At 35.8% G+C, this 26379-nt stretch overlaps 1 protein-coding gene across 6 annotated transcripts in view; it reads right to left on the reverse strand.

Annotated features, from left to right (window-relative positions):
- BCAS3 (BCAS3 microtubule associated cell migration factor) overlaps positions 1-26379 on the reverse strand; it is a 575284-nt gene that overhangs the window by 325904 nt on the left and 223001 nt on the right. For all 6 annotated transcript variants that reach the window (XM_024757571.1, XM_024757569.1, XM_024757570.1 and 3 more), the window contains exon 16: positions 13553-13703. In XM_024757571.1, the coding sequence (XP_024613339.1) occupies positions 13553-13703 (151 nt within the window). The remainder of the gene's footprint in view (positions 1-13552; positions 13704-26379) is intronic.

A 26379-nucleotide genomic window follows, 5' to 3' on the forward strand; every position in this document is an offset into this window, starting at 1 on the left:
AAAAAAAAAAAAAAAAAAAGCAAAACTCTAACGATATCGGCTTTAAAATTATAGAAAAATTATGTCTATCTGGATAATTTTACTATGTTCTATAAAATAGGATACAAGTGGTGAATCTGTGGATGGCATGAAAAGCAACAATGAGGTCCAGTGCCTTGTTTAGGACACAAGCAAGGAAAAGAGCTAAACTGAGATAGAAGCACCGTTTTCTTTCCTTCTCTAAAACATAAGGGTACAGTCAATATTTCAGTTTAAATCTTAGACACAATATTGATGTAAGAATTACAAGTGGTATTACGTCTTTGTGTTAAGGAAGAAAAACTTTTCTTTATGCTCCTCACTATGACTGGGCTTTCAAAAGGAATTCAGCAGTTTTCTCTCATTCTCAACTGTGTATTCTAAAATAAAAACTAAGAGGGAAAATGAAAGTATTTATTTTTAAAAAAGATATTGATAATATATCTAAAATTATTCTATCACTAATTATTCTTAAAGATATGAGATTTCTGTAAACCTGCCAGATAAGATTCTCCTCTCCATTTAAGTCTTTGCTTCTAAAAAGGAAATTATATTATTTTTTTCAATATTCTCAGAATAACAAGATTAATTTAAATTAGCTATTTATAAACAGATTGAAGACTCGGTGCTAATTAAAACTTTAAACATAATTTGACATGTAAGTTTTAACTCTTCTTTAAAATTAACCTTATACACTACAAAGATATAGTCAAATGGACTACCTCTTGTCTACACTGTTGTGCATATATTTCTTCTTTTGCTAAGAAAATCAAAAATAGCAATAGTTTAAACATGATACTACATGCTGACTAGGAGCTCGATAAAAACTTGTTACTTATTTGTAATATTGAAAGCAAAATTCATTTTTAAAATTTCACAATGGCTATTTCTCTTAAAATTTCTGCATTAAAAACTGTATCATGTGTGTGATTCTTACATCATTTTATGCCATTATTTAAATTCATAAATCCTAGAGAATACATAATCTCCAGAATGTAGAAAATGGCTAAAGTGTCGAAGATGGTCTGCATAGTTAACTTTCCAACAAGCTTATTTGGTTGTCAAAGGAAAAGATATTATTAGAAACTGACTCATCTGAAACTGCCTGAATTTAAATAATTAAAACAGTTTATCAAAGAATGAAGAATTAGTAGAAACTGTGATCAAATAAAAGCAAAATCTTAGCTAAATATAAATGTTTCAAATGAAAATCTATAAAAAAAATTTGTATGAAACATAACATTTTAAGAGGAACTATAAAATTTTCATATTCTTCCAAAATACAAATATTATCCTATATTGGAAGTCCTATAACCCTGATGAAATAAATAACTTTATTTAGCATAATGTTTTATTTCAAACAGTAAATAAAAACATTCTCAGGTTGAATGCTAAATAGCATGAAAAAATAGTAAAAACTCTTAAAACAAAGAAGCTCTTATAAACAACATGGAAGAAGTTGTCAAATTTATATTCATTTTGCTGCCTTAATTTGAGGTTTCATTAAGATCTTAATGGGAAAAACATGCACCACCAGTAAAGGAACGTATTTTAAAGGAGGCTCTTTTAGGCTAGTATAAGTGACTAAAAACGAGTTTCTTGTGAGCTAACGATGGCATCAAACAAACCACAAAGCAGTCTTCTAAAAGACAAGCAATGATTTAAAAGTTGACTATATTTCATATATCCCTTTCTTTAATCTGGCTCTTTTAATCTTGTTTCAACCTCAAATCATTTCTGGTTGACAAGTACTTTTGCTTAAATTTGAGGAGCACATAAGCTGTTGAAGGCATGGGCTTTTCTTATTTCACATACAATGTTTGTCATTCTATCTTTACTTCTACGCTAAAACTTCAATCTTTATTAACATACTAAAACTTTTTTCTTTGTACTTAGAATGAGAAATTTATCCGAAGATGGAATTTAATTCTAAATTGCGTCTACAAAGAAATGTTGGCATATGTTGAATCTGGCATTTAAAAATCAACTGTTCACTACAAGCTCCTGAGTAAGATCCATGTATTTTATTTGTTTTGGAAGAAATCCGGTTAACACAAAGAATGAAGGTTGACTTTCAGGGAATTTTTATTCCTGTATACCCTGATTTTGTTTACAATAGTTTCACAATCTATATCCTAATTTTGATGCTGCATTTCAAAGAGGAAATTTTTATGATGATTTATCACCCTATTCTAATACGACAATGACATTTTCAGATGTTCCTGTGGCATATGAACACTGAAATTAGTTTGTGTCAAATTTTTAAGTTTCTTTTTGTCCAAGAGAAAAATGATTGGAAGGTTTTCTCCTAGTATAAAGGGACAGTATGAGCAAGTCCCAGGAGCAGTTATGAGAACTGCACATACATATATTCTGACTAAATTTATAAAATTGATATAACTTACATTAACCAAAACTTCTTTTTGGACTCACTCACTCTTAAAAGCAAAACAGACAAAAACAAAAACGAAAAACAAAACCATGATCTAACTTAAAGAAACTACGTTTCAAAAATGGAATTTTCCCCTTAAAGCAGAAAAGAAATCATAGCGGTAGCAGCGAGCATTTACTGAGCTCTTATTATGTGCCAGGCACTGTTCTAAGCAATTTATATTGTCGGTTCATTAACTCCTCATAATAAACCTATGAGGTAGGTGCTACTTGGTAACTCCATTTAATGGAGATAAGGAAACTAAGATAAAGAGAGGTTTTAGAAAATTGCCCGAGATCATATAGGCAGTAAGTAAGTTGGGATTTAAGACCTAGGCAGTCTGATTCTGGAACCCTCTTTTTTTTTTTTTTTTTTTTTTTAAAGTTTTTTTTGATGTGGACCATTTTTAAAGTCTTTATTGAATTTGTTACAATATTCTGTTTTATGTTTTGGTATTTTGGCCACGAGGCATGCGGGATCTTAGCTTCCAGACCAGGGATCGCACCTGCACCCCCTGCACTAGAAGGTGAAGTCTTAACCACTGGACCACCAGGGAAGTCCCCTGACTCTTAAATATTGTGCTAAACATATTATACCAGGTTCTAAATATATTCTATTTCATACCTTTACATAAAAGTATTAAACATATTGTTTCTTTTCTATGATCACCATGTCTAAGACTGACAAAAGTTGTATTTTATGCAGTCTTACATAAGAGTTTACTAAATAAGTTATGGTGGGGAGGTGCTAGTAACTCGAAATAATAAGTTACTTAGGAGGTTTTATATGAAATACAAATTTCCTCATGTAGCTCCACAACTACCTAAACTGACTCTTGTTCCTTTGGCACCAAATAAAATGCAGTAAAAATTTATAGGGTATTTTTAGTATACCTTAAATATATTTACATTTCAAAATAAATCTTGTCTGCAAATGTTCAGCATGTCATGTAGGGAATTTCTATCACTAAAATACTCAAAGCTTTAAACTTGGGTGTTAGCCTTTGTCTTATGATATATACTAGCATTATTATGAGAATTCTTCTAATTTCTATTTTTTTAAATATTAATCTATGATTATTTATGTGACTTTTCAAGAAATGAAGTGAAACCAAGAAAACTAATCTTTTAAAGCTTAAACACCAACATTCATGTCCCATCTACAAATTACTCAGTAATTCGGTGCATCTATCTGTGATCAGGCCATGCAACTGAAAACAAAGTACAAAACAGAGTTACTTTCTGAGAGTACAGCAAATGAATTAGGCATGCTGGACTGAACTGGGACTCACCATGGAGCTTTTATGGAAAAACACCCCGCTCCAAACAGATAAGGCCTTCATGGAAAAGGGGGGAAAATGCACAAAAAATTAGAGGAAAACTCATGTAACATTAACAAATACATGTTTATTATACTGTTAAAGAGTATGGATAAAATAAATTTAAAAATTAGTAATCGTTTGCAATCCTGCCATAGATACTAACAAGTCTGATATAACCAATAAATAGAATGATGTGCAGTAACAAGGCCCTTAATTTTCATAGGGTTAGAGATTTCAAAATGCTCTATTTCTCCCCCTTTTCTGGAGCACCCCTGTAGGGTTCCTAAGGTAAAATAAAATAAAATCCACTTCAGAGGCCCTTTAAAACAAAGTACAAGTTAAATGGAATAATTGGATGGAGAAAAGAGTGGGACCAGTAGCGATAGATGTGTGGTTGTGTGACACGAAATGTTTAAAACTAGCGAAAGGGGACTCAATAAAAATTTGATAAGCATTGTTTGCTGTTCACCAGTTGTAGTCTCAGAGCCACAGAAAGAAAGTACATATTTTCTAAGCTGCTTAATTACAGTAAGTTGAACTGCATATTGCTGGTCAAAGGAACTAACACTAAAACCAAGTCTGTGGTATGATTTACTTCCATTTTAGGGTCACATTCCAGGAAATTAGCATTACTCTTAATAATGATAAAAGAGGTTAGCTTCCTCTATCTGGCCTACACTGAGCTAGGTTGGAATACAGGAAACTAAAGCCACAACTGCTTGCTTTAAATACAGCTGGGGATACAAAGGCAGACTTCAATGTTACACATACTTCTTAATATTCTGTTCACAGCATTTAAGACATGCTATGCATATTTGCACACAGAACAAAATATCGCTGTTGCATCTGACATTTGGAAGGAAGACATAATAAACTGAGAAGGAAAGAGCACTGCATAACTTGGTAATTTTCTTCTTCAACTATGGTGTTAGGAACATTAAAAAAGAAAAATCATGCTTATTAGCACCAATCTCCCAGTGAACTGAACATATTCACAAAACTGAGTACAATTCTGAGGACTAAAGAACAGAAGATATGAAAAAGGGAACAGAAAAGCAAGATACTATTAGAAGAAAGAGTGAGTTGGAAGACAGAAATATTGGAAAAGAAAACTTTAGAGATGATGTCAATACAAAGCAAGGAAATCTCTCCCACAGTTAATGATAAGACCACAATCAGAGAAATGTCATCATTCAGATGTTATCATCCACATCTAAAACAATGTATTTCAAAAATTTTTTTGACTATGACCCACAGAAATATACAGTTGGCCCTCCATATCCATAGGGCCCACATCCACAAACAAATATAGATCAAAAAAAAAAGAAAGTTCCAAAACGCAAAACTTGCTGTGCACCAGCAACTATTTACAATTTAGAAATGATTTAAAATATATGGGTAGATGTGTGTAGGTTATATGCAAATACTAGGCCATTTCATATAAGGAACTTGAGCATCCACGATTTTGGCACGGGGTGGGAACCAACCCCCTTTGGATACTAAGAGACAAATGTATTAACGTGTAAGCTGGTATGTACATGAACACACACAAATTGAAACAATTTAATGAATGTGGGTTTTTTTGGTGTGTGATCAACTTTATTATTCTCTATTTCAACGTTTTGTAAACATTAATGTTGGGATTTAGTTACAGTGAAGATTGTTGCATATAATGACAGGGTAGATATGTCTGAGTGGGGCCTTGGATTCTATATTTCTAACAAGCTCCTAGATAATGCCAAGGCTGTTAGTTTGCAGAACCAGTAGCGAAATTACATTCTATTATATTCTATTTCATTAATGAAAAAAAAGTTAGCCATGATCCCCTTGTCTTGATTTCATGATTCACTAATTACATCAGAAACAAAATGTTACTGGAGCTCACCCAGAACTTTGAGAAACACCATTTTAAATAAGTGTGACCACGTGAAGACTCCAATGTCTCAACAGCACCGTGACGCCATAAAAAAAGGATCACAAAATGGAAAGTTCAACACATTTCCGTATGCCCACAAATACCACCAAAATGAAGAAGTTATTGTTGGCACATACTATCCAACTCCCTTTCATTTTCTTCCTTAGGCAGACACCTGAATTAATCAAACAGTTCAAACGATTCTGACAGAAGCACTTGTCTGGAACGTCTGGGCATGAGTCGCTCTTTAGCATATATTGCATAGAAGCTAGACAGTCTCCCACCTCATTCCAAATATCAGAATACAACTGATTCACTGTAAAGAATTTGAAAGTTTTATCTTAATCCTTTATGACTTAAAAGGCTTCTGATTGACCCCCAAAATCAAACAAAAATGAAACAAAATTAAGTTTCTACATTTCGAAAGACCAGCTGATGTTCCCACCTATAGAGCTAGTAAATACCTTTTTCCAAGTTTAAATTTCCTTATATATAAAAAAGAAACATATTAGCCAAACAAATTAAACACAAGTTTTTGGTGTTTTTTTTTTTTTTTTAAATTAAATATCCTAGATTTTCCTTCCCGGACAGTAGCAGCATGTTACCAACAAGATTTCTACAACCCCACAATCTCAAAATGCACTGTTAACCCTCCAGACACTGTAGCAAACAGGCCTGCACTAAACAGCAGTGTGGTCAAGTTTAAAGACAACACAGTCCTCACTGTTCACAATATAACTAGGTTGTGTGAGTTACAAGCCATCCTTCTTTAGTCAAATAAGGATCTACAGGCTGACGCAGCTCAAGGAGAAAACAGGGGTTGGGGAAACAGGGTGAGGACCCGCTTCAGCACGTACATTTGGCACGGTCCCAATCTGTACTCACCCACTTCTTACTCGTTCCGACAAACTGGACCTCTGCCACATACATGTAAAAGAAGAGCCCCAAACTCCAACGAATTAGGGTGACTGACGTAACTACTGACTTTGCATGGGTGGTGTCAGCTGTTCCTTTGAAATGTGCCCGCTTCATCTTTCCTCAGTAGGGAAAGAATGAAAATATAAAGTCACAAAGGCCAAGTCCATGATCCAGCTGTCTTCACCTATGACTTTCCGCTCCTCTCCAAAATCCCACAGCTGTAGTTTTACAGGGCGTGACTTGAAGGAGGAAGAGAGCGTGTGAGTAAGAGTGTATAGGGAATTTAAATGGTCTGAATTAACAAATGCAACTCAAATTATCATATTCAGGTATTAAGAATTTGTGTGTTTTCCAAACACTATTAAGTTTCAGCAGGTTGAACAATCCATATAAAACCTATCCACTTAAGTCATGATTATGTCCTTTTTAAGCTGAATTCTGATTGAAAAACATCAGGGCTGGCCAAGAGACTAAAAATACAGAAATGCTAGTCCAGCATAGAGTGACTTTGCCTTTGGCTCTCAAACGGTTTCTTCTGGAGACTGTCAGAAGACAGTTAGGAATTGTGCTTTATATCAAATCATTAATGCTATGTAACTCTTTAAACTCTGATTCATTTTTTCAAAGGCCACACAGTACCACAAAAGCTTTGGTCTTACTAGCTGAAAACAAGACAAATGTGAAGACTTTTTTTTTTTATATGTAAGGGAAAAGTAAGTCTAGATTTGATTTGAACATGGTAAAATCTTTTATAACTTGACTCTAGTGCTGAAAGGCATTAATAATGATTAGATTTCATCATCTTCAGAGTTATAGAAACTAAAAAAATCTCTGAAACTCCTATTTTCCAACTGATCATGTCCTATGAGAATTCAAGCACTATCACTTAACAGACATCAGAAAGAGCCCATATAAATATTAAACATACTGAACAGAGAAAGGGCTATACAACATTATGTGTAAATTGTAAAGTAAAGCCGTATTCTCTAACAAAATATTCCAGGAACCCTAATGACTCTGCTACGCTCTCTATGCCCCCTGTTAAGCAGCATCTTTGATGGACACACATTTCCTACGTGCATGCAAGCAGATCAGTCCTCACATCATTTTCAAGTATTACTTTAAATTTTTCATTAATTTAATTTTAACCACTTACTGCTACAGAGACCTATGGCATTATTGGCTCTCAAATTATTGATCTCAAGGCAAATTCAAGCTGAAATATACAGATAAATTGTCTAATCTGAGGTACGTTCAACATGCAAATTTAAATTACAAGGTCAAGATTTTCATTAGAAAAACACTAATGTTCAAATTCTGCCAGATGTGGCAGAAGAGAGACTAGAATAGTACACACAGACTGTCAAATTTCTATAGAAAGTAATGCTTACTGACTTGTAATACAGTATATAGGAGACTTAATCCTCTCACTGCTCCCATCCCCCCACAAATCCACAGATATATGGTAAAAGGGAACAAACTATGGAGTGGTTTAAGGATTCTACTGATTTAGTACAAAAACCGAAAACTCAAACTATATATGTATATTGCACATGTAGACATATCCACCCTAATGAAAATACATTATCAATTACTTTATATCTGGAACCAAACATACACAGCTTAGCTATCAAGAAATAACACATAGATAAGACAGGGCTGGGAGGTGGAGAATTACCATTTGCTACTGTATCTGGGGAATCTTTCTCCAAATCTTACCCATTTAACTCTTAGAACTTCACCTATAACATTTGGGGCTCAGGTCAAAGCGTCTAAATAAGCCAAGGCAGACGTAACTGAATTAGGAGGAATAGACCTTCCTCAAGGACTATATGCCAATGTCATTTATTCACTTAGCAAGCTCTGACGGCAGATTTAGTCTACAAATTTCAATTACAGATAAGCAAATAAATGCTATTAAATGCTTCCATTTCTAAATAAGAATAATCATCTATGTGTTCTAAATGGAGCTCTTGCGAAGCACTGGCCTAGGGCACAGCAATGAATGAGGCTTAGAAAGTAGGTAACAGGATCAAACACCTGGTGGGAATTCATACACTGTAAGTATGACAGATAATAATCCATACATACAAACTTTCATTTTTCAGATGAAGAAATTTACCTAGGACAACCAAGATGTGAAACCAGAGCTTCAGACTCCTAAGTCAGTATTCTTTTACTACATTATCTACTTCTACAGGGTCAGGCCAAAAGTTCCTAATACCTAGCTCGAATTGCTCACACAGAAATGAATAAATACAAAAATGGGGGGGAGGGAAGAAGGAGCAAAAAGCTGCTCGATTTAAGAAAAAGGAAACCTATGAAAGACAACAAGTCATACCAGGTTTACTTCACCAAAAACCTCAGCTAGTTAAGGTCAAGGAAATAACTTCATTCCCAATTTCTATATTTTTATTCCCATGAAATTACTCTGACCACTCTTTTTTTGCACATTCCACATATACTGTTCTTTTTATTAATTAATTATTTATATTTATGTATGTATGTATGGCTGTGTTGGCTCTCGAACCCATGTCCCCTGCATTGGCAGGCGGATTCTTAACCACTGCACCACCAGGGAAGTCCCCTGACCATTTTTTGAAATGTACTGTTCCCTGCTTGTGCCCACAAAATGATGTGTATATGTTAATAATTTTAGATTTGATGTACAAAAAATTAAGCATATTGATGAAAAATTATCTATTTAGTAAGTTTTTACATAGGAAGCATTAAAAATTAATGCAACCAAACATCTATGGACTATTGCTTAGTAAATCCCTACTACAAAAACTTTATACTCCAAAACAATGAGCAACCCCTTAGCACCCAGTTTCACTTTTAATAGATGAAAACTACACTTATTCACACATGATAAAAACATGATGGAGGTCCTTCCAATCCTCCAGTCTCAGACTGGAAGAAATGGGTTTTGTTTGAATGAGTGACTGTTAAACCAAAAGATTCTTAGCACGTCTTTTGCCTTCACCAGTGTGTACTACAATCGGGTTAAGCAACAGCTGTTGCCAAAACAGGCCTTATTTCCTCCCAGTGCTGCTTCAAGGTACAGAATGTGAAGGTGCAAATACATCTGTCTTTTGCCATTTGTAGTTCTACTGGCCTTGCAAATGTCTTCGAATAAGACAGATGGTCCCTGACACTGCACAGGCTTTCAGGGATCTATATTTCCAAAAATAAGAGGGCAGACGTGAAACACGGTAAGTACACGTCTATCCCCTGAAGGTCTGAGTTAAGGCTTCCATCTAAATTTGGTTATTTAAATATAGGATCCTAAGCAATCCTTGGAAATCTCTATGCTAGAAATATGATTTTTAATGTTTATTTCATGCCATTATGCCAAATATCTAGGACATGGAACAAATAATATATATTTTACTAGATATATTATCAGGTATATTTGAACTTACATGTCTATAAATGAGTCAGCTCTGTGTTCTCTTTCTACATAATTCGTGTCAAACACTTCTGTTAATTTTATCTTTAAAATGTTAGGAAAGGCATTTCACTGAAGCACAGAGTAAATCAGGATTTCCACAATGACCTGGAAAATTAAAAGCCTGTTTGCTCCTCACTCTAGTTACCTTAATGTGGCAGGCAAAATTCTCAGTGAATATATAAAATTTGATGGAAATAACGCAAGTGAGCTAAGGGCAGCTTGCGAACTGGTCACAGTAAAAAAAAAATTTTTTTTTCTTAATAAAAATGACATAAATATAACCTTACTACTTAATGGGAGAAATCTAATGATATAAAAATGTCTGGGATGTGCTTCAAATCTCAGCATATGTCAAAAATGGAAATTTAGGGAATATATCTTACTCTCCCCCAAAAAATATTACTTTTGGTTAGGCAAAATACATGTATTTCAATGAAAATGCTAAATGTTAAGAAAATAAAACCACAAACTATATTCTAAAAATTCTATGACCAAATGTTTGGGTGACTTACAGTAGTACTATAAGAATTATAAGTAAAGTCACAATAGCAATTTCTAAATATAATCAACAAACCCTTCAGAAAATGGCTTAAGGGTATTAAGTCTTGTAACCTAGCCATAGGCAAGCATAAGTTATGAATACTATCATCAAGGTGTTTTTGGTCACGGTAATCTTTGTTAATAGGAAGGGGAAAAAAGAATAGTAGGAGGGGTGGGAAAAAAAGAAGAGTGGGTGGGGTAATTTATGGAGCACTAAAGCTCTGCCATAGTAGAGAATTCATTACAGAAAACAACCATATAGAAGAAAAAAATACTAATAAAGTGAGCTTTTGGTGGATGTGTGTGTGCATGTGTGTATGTGTGTGCCGAGTGAGAAAAGATAAATGATAAGGCAAATATGTTAAACTGCTAACATTTGGGAAATGTGGGTATACAGGAATTCCTTTTACTGGTCTTGTAACTTTTTTTGGTAAGTTTGAATGAATCTTTACCAAAATGTTTAAAATTTAAAAGCCAAGGACTCACTGTGGGACAAGCAGTAATTATTCCTTCTAAACACTCCAAGATAGGGGACATGCCAAAAAGAATTCAAAAATTTGGAAAAAATAAAATGGTTTGAGATCTGAGATTAAAAGCCCAGTAAAGAGGGAGGAGATATGGGGATACATGTATATGTATAGCTGATTCACTTTGTTATAAAGCTGAAACTAACACACCATTGTAAAGCAATTATACTCTAATAAAGATGTTAAAAAAAAAAGCCCAGTAACTAATAAGATACATGTATCTTGAACTAATATTAATTTCAAAGCACACAATTCAAATTCCTATCACTTAATTCATTAATAAATAATCATTAAACTGTCTAGAATATAAGGGAACATAATACACGTGCTCTGAAAATCTAGGAATTGTGACCAAGTTTTTTTTTTTTTTTTTTTTTGCCTCTCCTGCTGCGGAGCACAGGCTCCGGACGCGCAGGCTCTGCAGCCATGGCTCACTGGCCCAGCCACTCCGCGGCATGTGGGATCCTCCCAGACCGGGGCACGAACCCACGTCCCCTGCATCGGCAGGCAGACTCTCAACCACTGCGCCACCAGGGAAGCCCTGTGACCAAGTTTTTAACAAGAAAAGGAAACACAGAAGTTATCTAAGTTCATAAAGTATGGTAGCACAGGAAGACACCAGATGATTAATAGTTTCTACCCAACTAAAGACAGAGAGAAAGAGTAGCAAGAGAGACAGTGAAAGAGTGTGTGATAGTTTATCTTTTTATTATGGAAAGTTTCAAATATATACAGAAGTAAACTCACTTTTCAACCTCCCCACAAATATTTTGAATTAAACTCTAAGATCACGTGATTTCAAGCATAGAACTTCATTTAGGATCTTAGTGGTAAAATTAAAATCAAGAGGAACAATTTTGAGATTAGATTCTTAGATTCAGGAAAGACTGACAAACACTTTGTAGAATTCTACAATGCTGGGTTGGATCAAGAAGGTATATTTATGTACTGACTGACTTCTGTGAGTGAAAAAATAACTTTAAGATTATGATTCAAGATTTAGTCTCATTTTTATTTGATTCTACATCCCAGAAATGTATCATTACACAAAGAAAAAAATGAGCCACCTGTAAATATAAGTTCATAACCCCTTTACTATCCATAGCCACTCTTATTTAACTTATTTTAAAATAAAGAAACGAAATAAGAGGAAAGGGAGGTAAAAATTCTATTTAAATTACACTACTAATGAAGAGTTAAAAAGCTGATATCAATTTTTAAAACTACAGGCAAATGATTTGTATCATAAGATGTCTGATTTGGGACCTCGGTTTGCTGTATTTTTCCCTTAATACACCACAACCTCAATTTCTGCATTCAGAAACAGGAATTTATAGGCAAACACAACTCCACTAGGTAGAGGGTCAATTTCAATGTAATGGTGAAATCTGGAGCTAAAAGGTCTCATCCTGGAGAATGAGTATTTCTTCTTACAAAAGCAGCTTCTGTAAACACTTCACCACCTAGCACAACAATATTAAAACATAATGATACAGCAGCCACATAATTAAGTCTATTCCTCTTATTGGAAAGACCTTGAAGACAATGCCAAGATGGAGTTTTCTCTTGACTACCAAATACAGAATTTTAAGACAGTTGTTCCATTTCAAATTAGGCTAAACCTCAGGACTGCTTACTGATGAAAATAGGTAATTTGGCTATAGACATATATATTTTGGGGAACATAATGGAGTTTCACAGTTGTTATACAATTGAATATCTAATAATCTTAGACACAGCACTTTATTTTCAGGAACCCAAAGAAGTGATAATTTTATATTCCTAACAGGTAGGAATTTGAAAAATTTTTTAAATAGCTAAAATGAGCACAAAGATATCAAGTGAGTCATCAAGAGTCTCTGAGGATGTTAAGGACCAATCTGAGTAAAGCCTAAACCCTAGGACTCTGGATTTTGAAAACTATCCATAATATCACATTGTCCTGATACTAACAATAGATTATTATATGTAAATTGTACCTCAATGTAGATGATTTTTTTTTAAAGTATTAGAAACATGGTTGTCATATTAAGTTCTCTCCCTAGTATTGGTGTCAGTCAAAATTTGGGGGTCATTATAAATCCAGATCATGTCCACAAAAGCAAGAAAATGCAACTGCACTACTTTCAGACAAAGCCACAAGGCAGCAACTATAAGCCTGAGTAAATGGATCTGGTTTTTATTAGCCAATACTAGTTTTCACAACTTGTCACTGCTTTGTTTTTTCTGTGAATGTGTGTGTACATGGCTATGTATGAATGTGTTTGTGTATGTTCTATACTTTGTATTTAATCTGCTGCCATTAAGTCTCATGTGGGCTGTAAATGAAGAACATAATCAAAACCACCCAAAGAAAAAGTATGTTTTATTTTTGTGTATTTAATCCTCTAAAACAGCTACTAAAAAAGCATCAAGCCTGAGGCCTTACCCTGTTCGTTTGGTGATGGTTCCCAATGTCATTGGCTGCTTGATTTGTGCAAGAGGCATCAATACCATCAGGCTGGGGAGAGGAGAAAGCCGGGGGTTGCCAGGGTTGTTGTTGGCAAAATTATTGTAGGAGTCTTGGCTGTTGAGTTTCCCTACAAAGAGAAAAAAGAAAAGAAAAGCATCACCAAGCGAAGTTTCCTTCTCTGATAGGATTTGCACTGACTCCACTAATCTTTTAAGAAAGTTATTAAAGGCAGAAGGGATTCTAAAAGAATCATGGCTATATGGATGGAAGAAAAACAAAGGACTCTGGTAATACCAAATGTGCATTGATTATAAACAGAGACTGTAGTGTTTGAGGATGGAGGATTGGAGGATACAGAATTGGATAGATGTTACATGGTTATACAAATAATTGGTATAAAACTTAATTATAATTTTATGGTGCTATAAAGAAATATAGGATAGTAAAAGAAAATAAAATGGCAAGATCTAAATTAGTCTAGAGGAAGCATGGAACATTTCCCTAAACAAGCTTGAGAGTAAGTGGGGAGAATATTCCAGCCATGGCGACCTGCAAAGGCTCAGAGAGCAGAAGAAACATGAGTCATAAGGATGTGTATCCATAGAATGCACCACAGTAGACATAGGGTGAGACTGACAAAAGTCAATAGGCAAAAACATTGCCTTACTCCCAAAATGTACCACTCCCCACCATAAAATTAAAAAAAAAAAAATCAACCCTTTATTTTATGATGGTATTAATACCAAAAAAAAAAAAAGAATAGGCATTATGGCTCATTAACAACCAGGAAAAACAAGCTCTGTGAAATAAAATCCGATCTGCAGTGAGAGTAATTACTCTGCTCTCACCAATAAGCCAAATTCCTCTCATGCACTTATCTTTTCTCCCTCTCCATGGCTTTGCATTTTCCGGAACACCCTATAAATGAAATCACAAAGTATGTACAGTATTGTCTTGCTTCTTTCACTTGCCAATAAGCATCTGAGATTCATCCACTCTACATTTTCCTACATGTAGCAATTCTTTCCTTTTTATTCCTGAGTATGATCACATGGTATGGAAGTACTTCAGTTTGTTTACCCAGTCATTGGCGAAAGGACATTTGACTTGTTTCCAACTTTTGGTTATTACAAATAAAGCTGCTATAAACATTTCTGAACAGGTTTTTGTATGAATGTAAGTTTTTAAAAAACATATAAATAATCTAGGAATGGAGCTGCTGATCATAGTAAATGAATGTTTGCATGGACATAATAATTGTATGTTTAAGGTTATGAGAAAATGCCAAACAGTTTGACAAAGTAGCTGATCTTCATACTCCCACCAGCAAAGTATGGCAGTTCCAGTTCTTCTGCATCCACACCAGAATTTGGCATTGGTGCTCTTTGATTTTAGCTATTCCGGCTTTTATCTGGATTTCTCTAATGGTCAAAAACGTTTAGCTTGTTGTTGTTATTGTTCATGTTCTTATTTGTCATCCATATATTTTCTTTGGTAAAGTACCTATGTAAAGCTTTTGCCAATTTTAAAAACTGGGTTAATATTTTTGCTGAGATGTAATTCATATACCATAAAATTCACCCTTTTAAAATGTACAATTCCATGGTGTTTAGTATATTCTACAGAGTAGAATCATATACTATGATCACTATCTAATTTCAGAACATTTTCATCACCCAAAAAGAAAGCCCATACCCATTAGCCCATACTCTTCCTTTGCCCCACCCATCGGCTTTTGATACAGGAATCTTTTCTGTTTCTGTAGATTTGCCTGTTCTGGATATTACATATAAATGAAATCATACAAAGTAGCCTTTTGTGAGTGTTTCTTTCACTTATTATGTTTTCAAGGTTCATCCATGTTACCAAGTATCAATAGTTCAGTCCTTTAACTGGTTGAATAATATTCCAATGTATGGATATACCACATTTATACCAGATGATGAATATTTGGGTTGTTTTAACAGGCTACTATGAATAATGATTCTATGAACATTAGTGCACAGGTTTTTATGTGGACTTGTGCTTTCAATTTTCTTGGGTATATACACCTAGGAGTGGAACTGTTGGGTCTATATTTAACCTTTTGAGGAACTGCTAAACTGTGGCTGCACCAGTGTATGAACGCTCCAAATTCTCCACATCCTCAACAATATTTGTTATGGTCTATCTTTTTTATTTTATCTATCCTAGTGGGTGTGAAGTGGTATCTCACTGTATTTTTGATTTGCATTTTACTAATGACTAATGATGTTAAACATCTTTTTCATGAGCATTTTGGTAATTTGTATACCTTCTTTGGAGAAATGTCTATCCAAAATGTTTACCCAAAATTGAGTTATCTTTTTATTGTTCAGTTGTAACAACTAATTATATTCTCAGAACATAAGTCCCTTATCAAATACATGATTTATAAATATTTTCTCCCATTCCATGTGTCATCTTTCATTTTCTTCATGGTATGCTTTGAAACATGAAAGTTTTTAATTTTGATGAACTCTTTATATTTTCTTTAGTTGCTTATTCTTTTGCTGTCATATCTAAGAAACCACTCCCAGTCCAAGGACACAAAGATTTAGAGCTATGTTTTCTTCTAAGAGTTTTATATACTTTTAGCTCTAACATTTAGGTCTCTGACCAATTTTTTTTTTTTTTTTGCAGTACGTGGGCCTCTCACTGTTGTGGCCTCTCCCATTGTGGAGCACAGGCTCTGGACATGCAGGCCCAGCAGCCACGGCTCACGGGCCCAGCCGCTCCGTGGCATGTGAGATCCTCCCGGACCGGGGCACAAACCCGCGTCCCCTGCATCAGTAGGTGGACTCTCAACCACTGCGTCACCAGGGAAGCCCTCTCTGACCAATTTTGAATTAATTTTTATAAATGGTGTGAGGTAGGGGTTCAACTTCATTCTTTTGAATATTGAATATCCACTTGTTCCAGCATCATTTGTTGAAAAGATATTCTTTCCCACACCAATGGACTGTCCTGGTACCCTTGCTGAAAATCAAACGACTATAAATGTAAGAAATCATTTATGGATCTTACTTCCATATTTCAAAAGTTCTTTATATATTCTGGATATAAACCTTTTATAAGATACATGATTCTTAGATATTTTCTACCCTGCTGCGACTTGTCTTTTTCTTCTCTTACAGATCTTTTAACAAGCAAAATATTTTTTCATAAATTCCACTTTATGAATTTGTTTCTTTTGTACATTTTTTGCTTCAAAAATTCAATCTAGGGGCTTCCCTGGTGGCGCAGTGGTTAGGAATCTGCCTGCCAATGCAGGGGACACGGGTTCGAGCCCTGGTCTGGGAAGATCCCACATGCAGCGGAGCAACTGAGCCCGTGAGCCACAACTACTGAGCCTGCGCGTCTGGAGCCTGTGCCCCACAACAAGAGAGGCCACGATAGTGAAAGGCCCATGCACTGCAATAAAGAGTGGCCCCCGCTTGCTGCAACTGGAGAAAGCCCTCGCACAGAAACAAAGACCCAACACAGCCACAAATAAATAAATAAATAACTTTAATCTAAAAACTGTTTAACTTTTATATTTTACACTTATTTACCACAACCTTACAAATATGCATTTCAAATTTTTTTGTTTTTTAACCAGTGTCCTCAAAATAGTACCTATAATGTCTATTACTTCAATACTCTGACACTTGAAATCTGAGGCAAGTTAGGATCCATGATCTCTTTTGCTTTTTCCATTTAATGATATCCTGGCCTAATGACAAACTTAACGCTAAATTTTGTTAAGCAGACATGTTATGTCAATTTGTACTGCTATCTGAAAATAAAGAGAAAACACATATAGTCACTGAAAAGAAAGAAAGGATAATAGCAGAAGGGAACATACTATACTGTAGAGCAGAAGCACCCATTTGGACATTTACTATTTCTGTATTATTTGATGTCACCACCTTGTAAGCCTACCACTACAAAATTCAAATAAGTTACACATCTCCCAGAGAGAAGGTTATGAAATATAAAGACAGAAGTTGAGATTACATTATCAATGTCCTCTTCAGATACAAGCCACATGGAATTTAAAAATTTAGATCAGTGTGTTTGTTGTTTTTCATTTCCAAATTGTTTTGAAATTCTGCCATATTGGGATGACTTCTAAAATACCCATTACATAAACCCTTACCCAAATACACACATACAGAACTCACTGAAGACAATACTTTCAAAACTCCTATAACACTTATTCACTTTTTTCCAGGAAGAATAAGGACTGTGAAGCATCTCTGTCACTGCAAATAACGGTTTTTCAGAGGAACTTAAGATAGAAAAAAAACAGAAAAATCATGCTGAATTCCTTTTCTTTCTAAGACAGTCAGTGGTCTGTTATGCTTCTTTGATGGATCATTATATCCAACAAAACTTGCTGCCTATATTTTGTCACCTATATTTTGTCATTATCTGCAAAAATGCCAGCTGGGATTTTGACAGGGATTGCACTGAATCTGTTGATCAGTATAGGGAGCACTGACATCTTAAGAATATTAATTCTTCCAAGCCAAGAACATTGGATGTCTTTCCACTTATGTAGGTATCCTTTAATTTCATTGAATACTGTTTGGATCTGAATCTAATTTGGATCTGAAATCAGACCACAACCAAGCCAAGAACATGGGATGTCTTTCCACTTATGTAGGTATCCTTTAATTTCTTTGAATATTGTTTGGATCTGAATCTAATTTGGATCTGAAATCAGACCGCAACACGAAATATGTCACAAGCTAATGAAATTCAAGGACTATGTTTAACACACACATTTCACAACGAGGAGTCAAATATTTGTTGAGTGCCTTAGCCTAAGATCACACACTGTGAGGACTGCATTCTTCGCTGTCACAAAGCTTACAGTCTAATATGCATGTAACAGGAATAATTAAGTGCTAATTGCCTAGCACTAAAGATAAGTACACACGGGATCAATTATTTGGAGAAGAGATCATAGAGCAGATGAGACATACCCTAGGCTTTGAAAGATGGGTATAATATGGATAAGAGCAGAAGAGTAGAAATATTCTGAGGATAAGGATAACATGAAGAGGAGAGCATGTAAGGTGATGCCACAGATGTGAGCAATAGTAAGAAATCTCTAACTAGGAAGAGAGTTATAATGGAAAGCAATGGGAAGATAATATATTTCAGTTTTAGAAGGATATTTCAATTGAGGCAGAGGAGTAGGAACTTAGGTACCTAAATTATTCAGCAAGGGAACAGAACAGATTCTGAGATCACTGAACTTTACAGATAGGATCCGTAGTCTAGAAAAAGGAAGTCATTTCACCGAGAAGCTCCAAATCTTGTGGTTTAGTTAGCCATAACTTAAAACCCTTCGCTGGCTCACCAAGATAAAACCACCTAAAGGGAGCATACAAGGTACATCACATCTATCCCTCGCAGTCTTCTATCTTCTTGTCAAGCAACACTCAAGTATTTATGAGCTTTTATTCTTGGTGTCTGTGTTCATGATGTAGCCTGTGAAACCCAGTGCATCTGAAAGAGTAAAATAAGTTGGGTATATTTCATAAGAATTCATAAGTGTCTGACATATTTTACTATGTGGTAAGCAATTTATAAAAATAGCTTTAATTAAAGAATAAATAAAATGGTCAACAATGACAAGGTTCAGAAAGGCAAACATAGAGAGAAAACTAGTAACTCTGGTAATCTTCAATAGGGTAGCTTCACTAAAGAGGTGACAAATCATATGGAAAGCGATAAGTAAAGGGAGCGTTGATAGGAAATGATTCCGGTAATGGATACAGAACACAAATTTAAGGACTTTGGAGCTGAAAAGAAGCCGTTAACAAGATGAGATACTGTACCAGGCAAAGGTTTCATTCAACATTCATTCTTTCAACTCACACTTTTTGAGCCTTATTGGTATGAGGCCCTGTTCTAGTCCTGGATAAATAAGTCCAACGGACTCCTAAAGAGGTCATAACATAATGAGACAGAAAGACTACAGGTCTTTAAAGAATTTAATGGGAGAAAAAGTGCTAATAAAGATATCTGCAAAATGTCTCAGGAACAAAAAGGAAGGAGACGTTTTTCATTGTTGTTTTAAAGGGACGATATGCAAATTTTGAGTATAGAGGAAGGAACTTGGATCTTCTCATCTTCACTTTTCTAGTAGAAAATAAAGGATGAGAGCTGTGTGAACAATTAATTCAGGAATTAGTAAAATGAGGGAACTAGCTTAGACAAGAAATCTCATTAACTCACATGTAATGATCTACATATAAAAATATATGTTAAAAGCACAAAATTTAAAAGTGAAAGTTCATACTGAATCAATCAAATACACAAAAATAGTATAATGATCCTTTCTTCCCTTTTCAATTGTTCAAAGTCTTTGTTTAAAGACAATTTTCACTATCTCTTTCTTGTGTCATGGATTTTCTTTGAAAATGAAGCTAGAATCTAACAAACCCCCAGATTTACCCTCCACAAAAACTGTTAAGACTCCTCCAGAGTAGGAGCAGTATCTTACTAGTTGTTGACGGCTCAGTAAATGCTGAATGAAGGGAGGAAATATATTTTTTCTCATATCCAGGAAGTATAGGAAAATACAGCCCTATGATCTATAGAAAAAAAAATTAATTTTGGAGGGGACACCCAAAGTCCTTCAGAAGACAGCCAGGTGCTGGAACCCATGGCTTTCACTAGTCTCCTTAGTCTTAGGTTGACTCGGCCAGGAGCCTAGACTTGGTAACTTTAAGAATAGATCTTCAGGGCTTCCCTGGTGGCACAGTGGTTGGGAGTCTGCCTGCCGATGCAGGGGACACGGGTTCGTGCCCTGGTCCGGGAAGATCCCACATGCCGCGGAGCGGCTGGGCCCGTGAGCCATGGCCGCTGAGTCTGCGCATCTGGAGCCTGTGCTCCGCAACGGGAGAGGCCACAGCGGTGGGAAGCCCGCGTACCGCAAAAAAAAAAAAAAAAATAGATCTTCAGACACTTCCTTATGGATATATCAAACCTAAATTTCTGGGCCAGGATTATTTTTGAAGCCTGAAGCTTCTTAATACAATGAGGCTCAGCAGAAGAAATTCGTAGTATCCTAAGTCTTGGACGTGGATTAAGTCTGTCCCTCCATTTTACACTTCAATTTCCCTTTGGACAGACAGGGAGAGCAGCACTTTCTTTGCTCCACCTTCTAGGCATATATATGATTGTAACAGTAAAATTAAAAACTTCTGAGATCAGTGAAGAGTCACTGCATCAATTCTAAATGTCACCTTCAGCAACCATTCTTTACTATGCTTTTCTCTTTATTGTATGAGTACGGTGAAAACAGTGGAGGCTGTTTAATTGCAATTTTAGTAGTGGGCTTCATAAAACCTTAAAATACATATAATATTTCACACAGCATTATACTTACAAATTCCAGCTGGGAAAAGACCTGTAAGTGACAAATGCCATGAGAATGGATATTCTCACAGTATTTCTGGCACATCCAAACAGAGGAAGTCTCAAAAATCTCATGAGAAAATAAGCTCTTCTAAAACTCTCATCCCAGTTTTTTGGACTTACTCTATATAGATAAACTTCCATAAGCCTTCAGGCTTTTGGGTCTTTAACCAAATCCACCAGAGCTTTGATCCTTCAGAGGTTTACCAGTCCCCAAGATAGACAGAGCTCTCTTGGGGTGGGGGAAAAATCCCAAGTTCCAATAAAATGCTTTCTCAATAAATTAAAGCAGGAATTCTATTTGAGAATAGAAAAGCATTTAAAAATCAGAATTTTCAAAACATCCTTTGATGTTTAAAGCGGTATTTTGTTTTCAGTTGTTTATTTGTTTACGGTTATTATTGTTTTTAATGTCACAATACAAAGCCCGAAGCCAGAACAGTTCACATCGGGGTTTAACCACTGACTTTTTGTATTTACTTGTACAAGTTTGCATTTTTGAAAAAGGAATTATGAAAACAACCTCATGTGCTCCTTTTTTCTCCCCCGTTCTGCCTTTTGGAAGAAGAATACCTGCAGGTACGTTGGGGAAAGAAACTTTCAATCTCCACATTAACACACAGCACCTCTGTCTGTGTGTGAGGCTGATGTGGTGTAATCTCTGCTTACTAAAAATGTTTCTAACTTCAAAATGCCACCTTATCATGTATGCACTGTCCCAAAGTATGTTTTCCCAGACTTTCTATACTATAAACACACAGGGGGAAAATGGATGAAGTTGAGGATAAAAGAGAGAAAATAACAATGGGCTTTGTTGCTGTGCTGGAGGAACAGCCTGTCAGGTCAGCTTTGCAGAGGCATATTCCCAAACCAGTCATCATTAACGGACTCACTTCCACAGGAAAAAAAAAAAAAAAGATGGAGTCTGAAAACTCCGGACAAAAGAAATCCCTGCAGACAAAGTAAAAACAAATTAAAAGACCCATTATAAAACACAGATGCTACAAGGAAAATAAACTTTCCAAGATTTACTGGGCTTTGACAAACTTGAACATTTGTGGAAAAGACATCAGCAACAACTCCCAGGTAATGTGGCTGCAAAGCTAGACTCCTTTCTGTTTTATCTTTACCCTCCCTGCAGAAGCTGCCAGGTTGGTATTCTTAGCTTCTGAATGCATGATGTGAGAACATGTGAATGCGGCAAAGTGCCAGCCACAAGAAATCTCTAAAAGCCAGCAAGGTCCTGAGATTATTGCCCATTTCAGATTCTGCTAAATATTAAAGTTAAGACCAGTGTATCTGTGTGTACACCTTCATTTCTTCTTAAATGCAAACCAGAAGAGGAAAAATAAGACGTAAATGCAATTATAGGCCTCCTCCTTCCCCTTTAAAAAATTTCCCTATCTTACCATAGTGTGAAGTAAGATGAATGAGACCAGTTAAAATAACATTAAGCAATCAAGGGATCAGAGTTGTAGGTGAGAAAGTACCTTAAAACGGTATCACTTCAATGAAAAAGAGAAAACTTTTTGTTATAGGATTCTAGAGGCACAAGCTACAAATTACTGCTAATGAGGGTCTGAGGAAGATTCTAGGAACAGAGGTGTAAGAAAATAAGAACTACAATGGAATCAAGGGGATCAAATGGAGAGTGTGGAGGATAAAGAAGCATTGTCTTTTGTTGTCATTAGGGATGCAGGGATAAACATAAAAATGGCAAAGATTCATGTGGAAAAAAGCAAAATGACACTAGGCAGTGTTGATGGTGTCCTAAGGGAGAGCACAGCTTTTAGGAGGTCTGCATTATCTTCTCACTTTTTTTTTTTTTTTTGTGGTACGCGGGCCTCTCACTGCTGTGGCCTCTCCCGCCGCGGAGCACAGGCCTCGGACGTGCAGGCTCAGTGGCCATGGCTCACGGGCCCAGCCGCTCCACGGCATGCAGGATCCCCCGGACCAGGGCATGAACCCACGTCCCCTGCATCGGCAGGCGGACTCTCAGCGACTGCACCACCAGGCAAGCCCATCTTCCACTTTTTGACCCTTAACGTGGACACAGACTTCATTCCTTTAGGCACTCCATTTTTTCTGAAGGTTTACTAAAGAAACATATAGAAATGAGACTCCTACAATAGTTTCAAATTCTGTTCTCATCACCCTTCCACACACCTGTCCACAAGACCCACTCTTGTTCTAGGATATAAACCTCTCAGTCAGTGTCCTTGGTCTGCTAATATTTTGAACCCTTACATTTTGAAATTGGAGTAACAAGGCACACTAAGAGGCAATGTGGATGTGACTACCTGGCACCCCTGAGAAGATAAATATATAGGAAGAACCCTATTCCCAAATATCCCATTATTATCCTACTTCAACCAACTTCTTTACTCTAAGACCTCATGTAGATGGTCTACTGCCAACATCATGTCTTTCCAAAATAAAAATCGGGTAACAAGTTCATATGGGGCTTTTTTGGTGCTTTTTGCTTTCCACAGAAGACCAAAATGTTCGGTCTGCTTTTAGTATCCTGCTGTGGAATTGACAGGGATAAAAATCCAAAATATACCAATGAGTTTAACTAAGTTAACTCTGTAGTTGAACAACTTCCGACTTCTTGACTCTGTCAAAACGGGTACAATGGTAGCTTGTTTTGTAACAATCCCTGGAAATGTAGGCTCTGAAAACCTAAAAACACTGCTTAGCACTTGCTTGCCATCTAATTTAACATTAAAGCTTTCTCAGCCAAACACTCGATGATTATTTAATCAAAACCAAATAGAGTCCTTTTGGAATATATAAAAAGTATCCTGTGCAAACAGGAATTTCTTGAACGTGGGTTGTTTGGGGTTGACATTGGAGTCTCTGTTTCTCTTTTTCTTTCTTTCTCTCTTTTTTTCCCCTTTCCTAGATGAGAATGACAAGCTTCCCAGCTGCAGTTCCAGGACTTTCACCCTCCTTTTTGACCTTTTCTCAGGCGTATTCCAGTATAATCTGTAATCTACTCAAGTAGGAAGAGGAAACAGCAGCGCCCTGGTGAGAAACAGTGCCTTCTGACCCACATACCAAACTGGGCGGAAGCAATGCTTGTTCACAGAAGCCAAGGAGAGCAGAACACACACAATTAAAAGAAAATGAATAATACATCCCTATTTTTTTAAAGACTGTTAACAGAACAACCAAACAGTTTTGGTGACAAAGTGCAAGATAAGAAGCGTTTAAGGACAATTCTGACTAGGCACTGACTTGTTTCTCCCTATAAAATTTTTGGAGAGTAATAGGTGGTGAAGCAAAGATACTGTAAAGATACTGCAAAAACATATATGCATTTCAAGCAAAACACCTGTTGCTTTTTCAAGTAAACAGTTCACAACACAACAGACAGGTACTTTGGGGGAGGGATGGGAAGGTAGAAAGATAAGAAACATCCCCCACAAAATTAACTTGAAAACAAGAATCCAATTTTTTTTTTTTCTTTGCAAGATGGGGTTGAGGTTTTTAATGACACTGTCATTACTCTTCCCACTACATACAAAGTAGCTGCACGGAACTTTGCACTAGTACTAACTAAATGTCAGTAGAATTAAAACTTCACATTCTGGAGACTTGAAACTGCACTATTTTTCAAACATTAATCAATATATAAATTTATAGGGCTTCCCTGGTGGCACAGTGGTTAAGAATCCGCCTGCCAATGCAGGGGACACGGGTTCGAGCCCTGGTCCGGGAAGATCCCACATGCCACAGAGCAACTAAGCCCGTGCGCCACAACTACTGAGCCTGCACTCTAGAGCCCACAAGCCACAACTACTGAGCCTGCGTGCCACAACTACTGAAGCCCACGTGCCTAGAGCCCGTGTTCTGCAACAAGAGAAGCCATAGCAATGAGAAGCCCACGAACCGCAACAAAGAGTAGCCCCCGCTCGCTGCAACTAGAGAAAGCCCGTGCGCAGCAACGAAGACCCAACGCAGCCATAAATTAATAAATTAATTAATTAAAAGTATATATATAAATTTATAAATATTCAAATACACAATGTGCTAGGTAGTTTCCTTTTCTAGTCTGAATACTTTTTTACCAGTTTATTATCTTAATGTGTTCACGACTGTTACACATAAATGTGTTTTTCTTTCCTTAATCCAAAACTAAATAAATTTAGAAAATTTACACATAAAAATAAAAAGTCAAAAGGAACTAACTAACTGTTGCTAAAACTATATGTAGAACAAGATCAGTCTACACTACTCCAAAAAGATACTAAAGCTGTCTGAGAACAAGGATCCTTGGGATGCAAAAATAACCCTAGAAAGGGAGATAAGTCAGAAACAACATTCAAAAACATACAAATAAGAGGAAATAGGAAATATTTCCAAAAAGTTTCAGAGATAAAAAGTGTATGGGGACAAGCACTGAAATAAACTGCATGAAAATCTTCTGTCTGCATCTCCTCTCCACTATACTTTTGGCACAATTTGTTCACACAGCCAACCCAAATTTACAAGATGAAATTTTAAAATCTCCTCCCATAAGTGGGAAGTTCATTACCTTAGTTTATTATTCTTGCAGCATTCCAAGATTTGGGATGAAGACAATTTGTAAGAGCTGGTGCTCTTAATATTTAAGAAGTTTCAGCAATTTTTAATTCATTTTAAACATTAGGATTGTAGTTTACCACTCTTTCCACAATGAAAAATCAAGGAAGACAGTCAATGGACTATATTTAACAGTAGAGGGAACAATGCAAACTGTTTGTATAAAGAAGGAGAATAAATGAAAAAGATCTTGGGATTTTACTTTAAGAATCAAGTTATTAAAAAAAAAAAAGAATCAAGTTATTCCTAAAGACGTAAGCAACCTCAAAATTCCCCACTCCTCTGAATCGAAGAGTAGAGTTTTGGGACTAAGTGCTCAGAAGTGAAGACATTTAATAACCCTAGTGCAAAATCCCCAGAATTAAAAATCCCATAATCTAGCAGCACTTAGACCAAATCTGTGATTAAATGAGTTCCCCCAAAGTATAAATAAATCCTCATTAAAATTCTTTTTTGAAAATATTCCACATCCATATCTCCCATGCTTATCTCGCAATGAATTCTGTATCATGTCAACAGATCAAACAGAAGCACTTCACTGTTCAAGGAAAAAAAAAAGGAAATTTATCTGCATCATTCAATAAACATAATGCTATTACTTAAACTGTTGAACCTATAAGATATGGAAAAATGGGAGCTGGTACTGAAATAAAAAACACTGTAACAAGATTAAATACTGAATAAGTTGCAAGATTTAAGGTGTAATGTTTTTAGACTTGGAGGACTCAAAACAATTTAACATTTGCAGAACTGGTCTTTTTCCAGTACATTAAACACTG

The sequence above is a fragment of the Neophocaena asiaeorientalis genome, unplaced genomic scaffold, assembly GCF_003031525.2.
Source record: "Neophocaena asiaeorientalis asiaeorientalis breed wild unplaced genomic scaffold, Neophocaena_asiaeorientalis_V1.1 scaffold327, whole genome shotgun sequence".
NCBI classification, from domain to species: domain Eukaryota; kingdom Metazoa; phylum Chordata; class Mammalia; order Artiodactyla; family Phocoenidae; genus Neophocaena; species Neophocaena asiaeorientalis.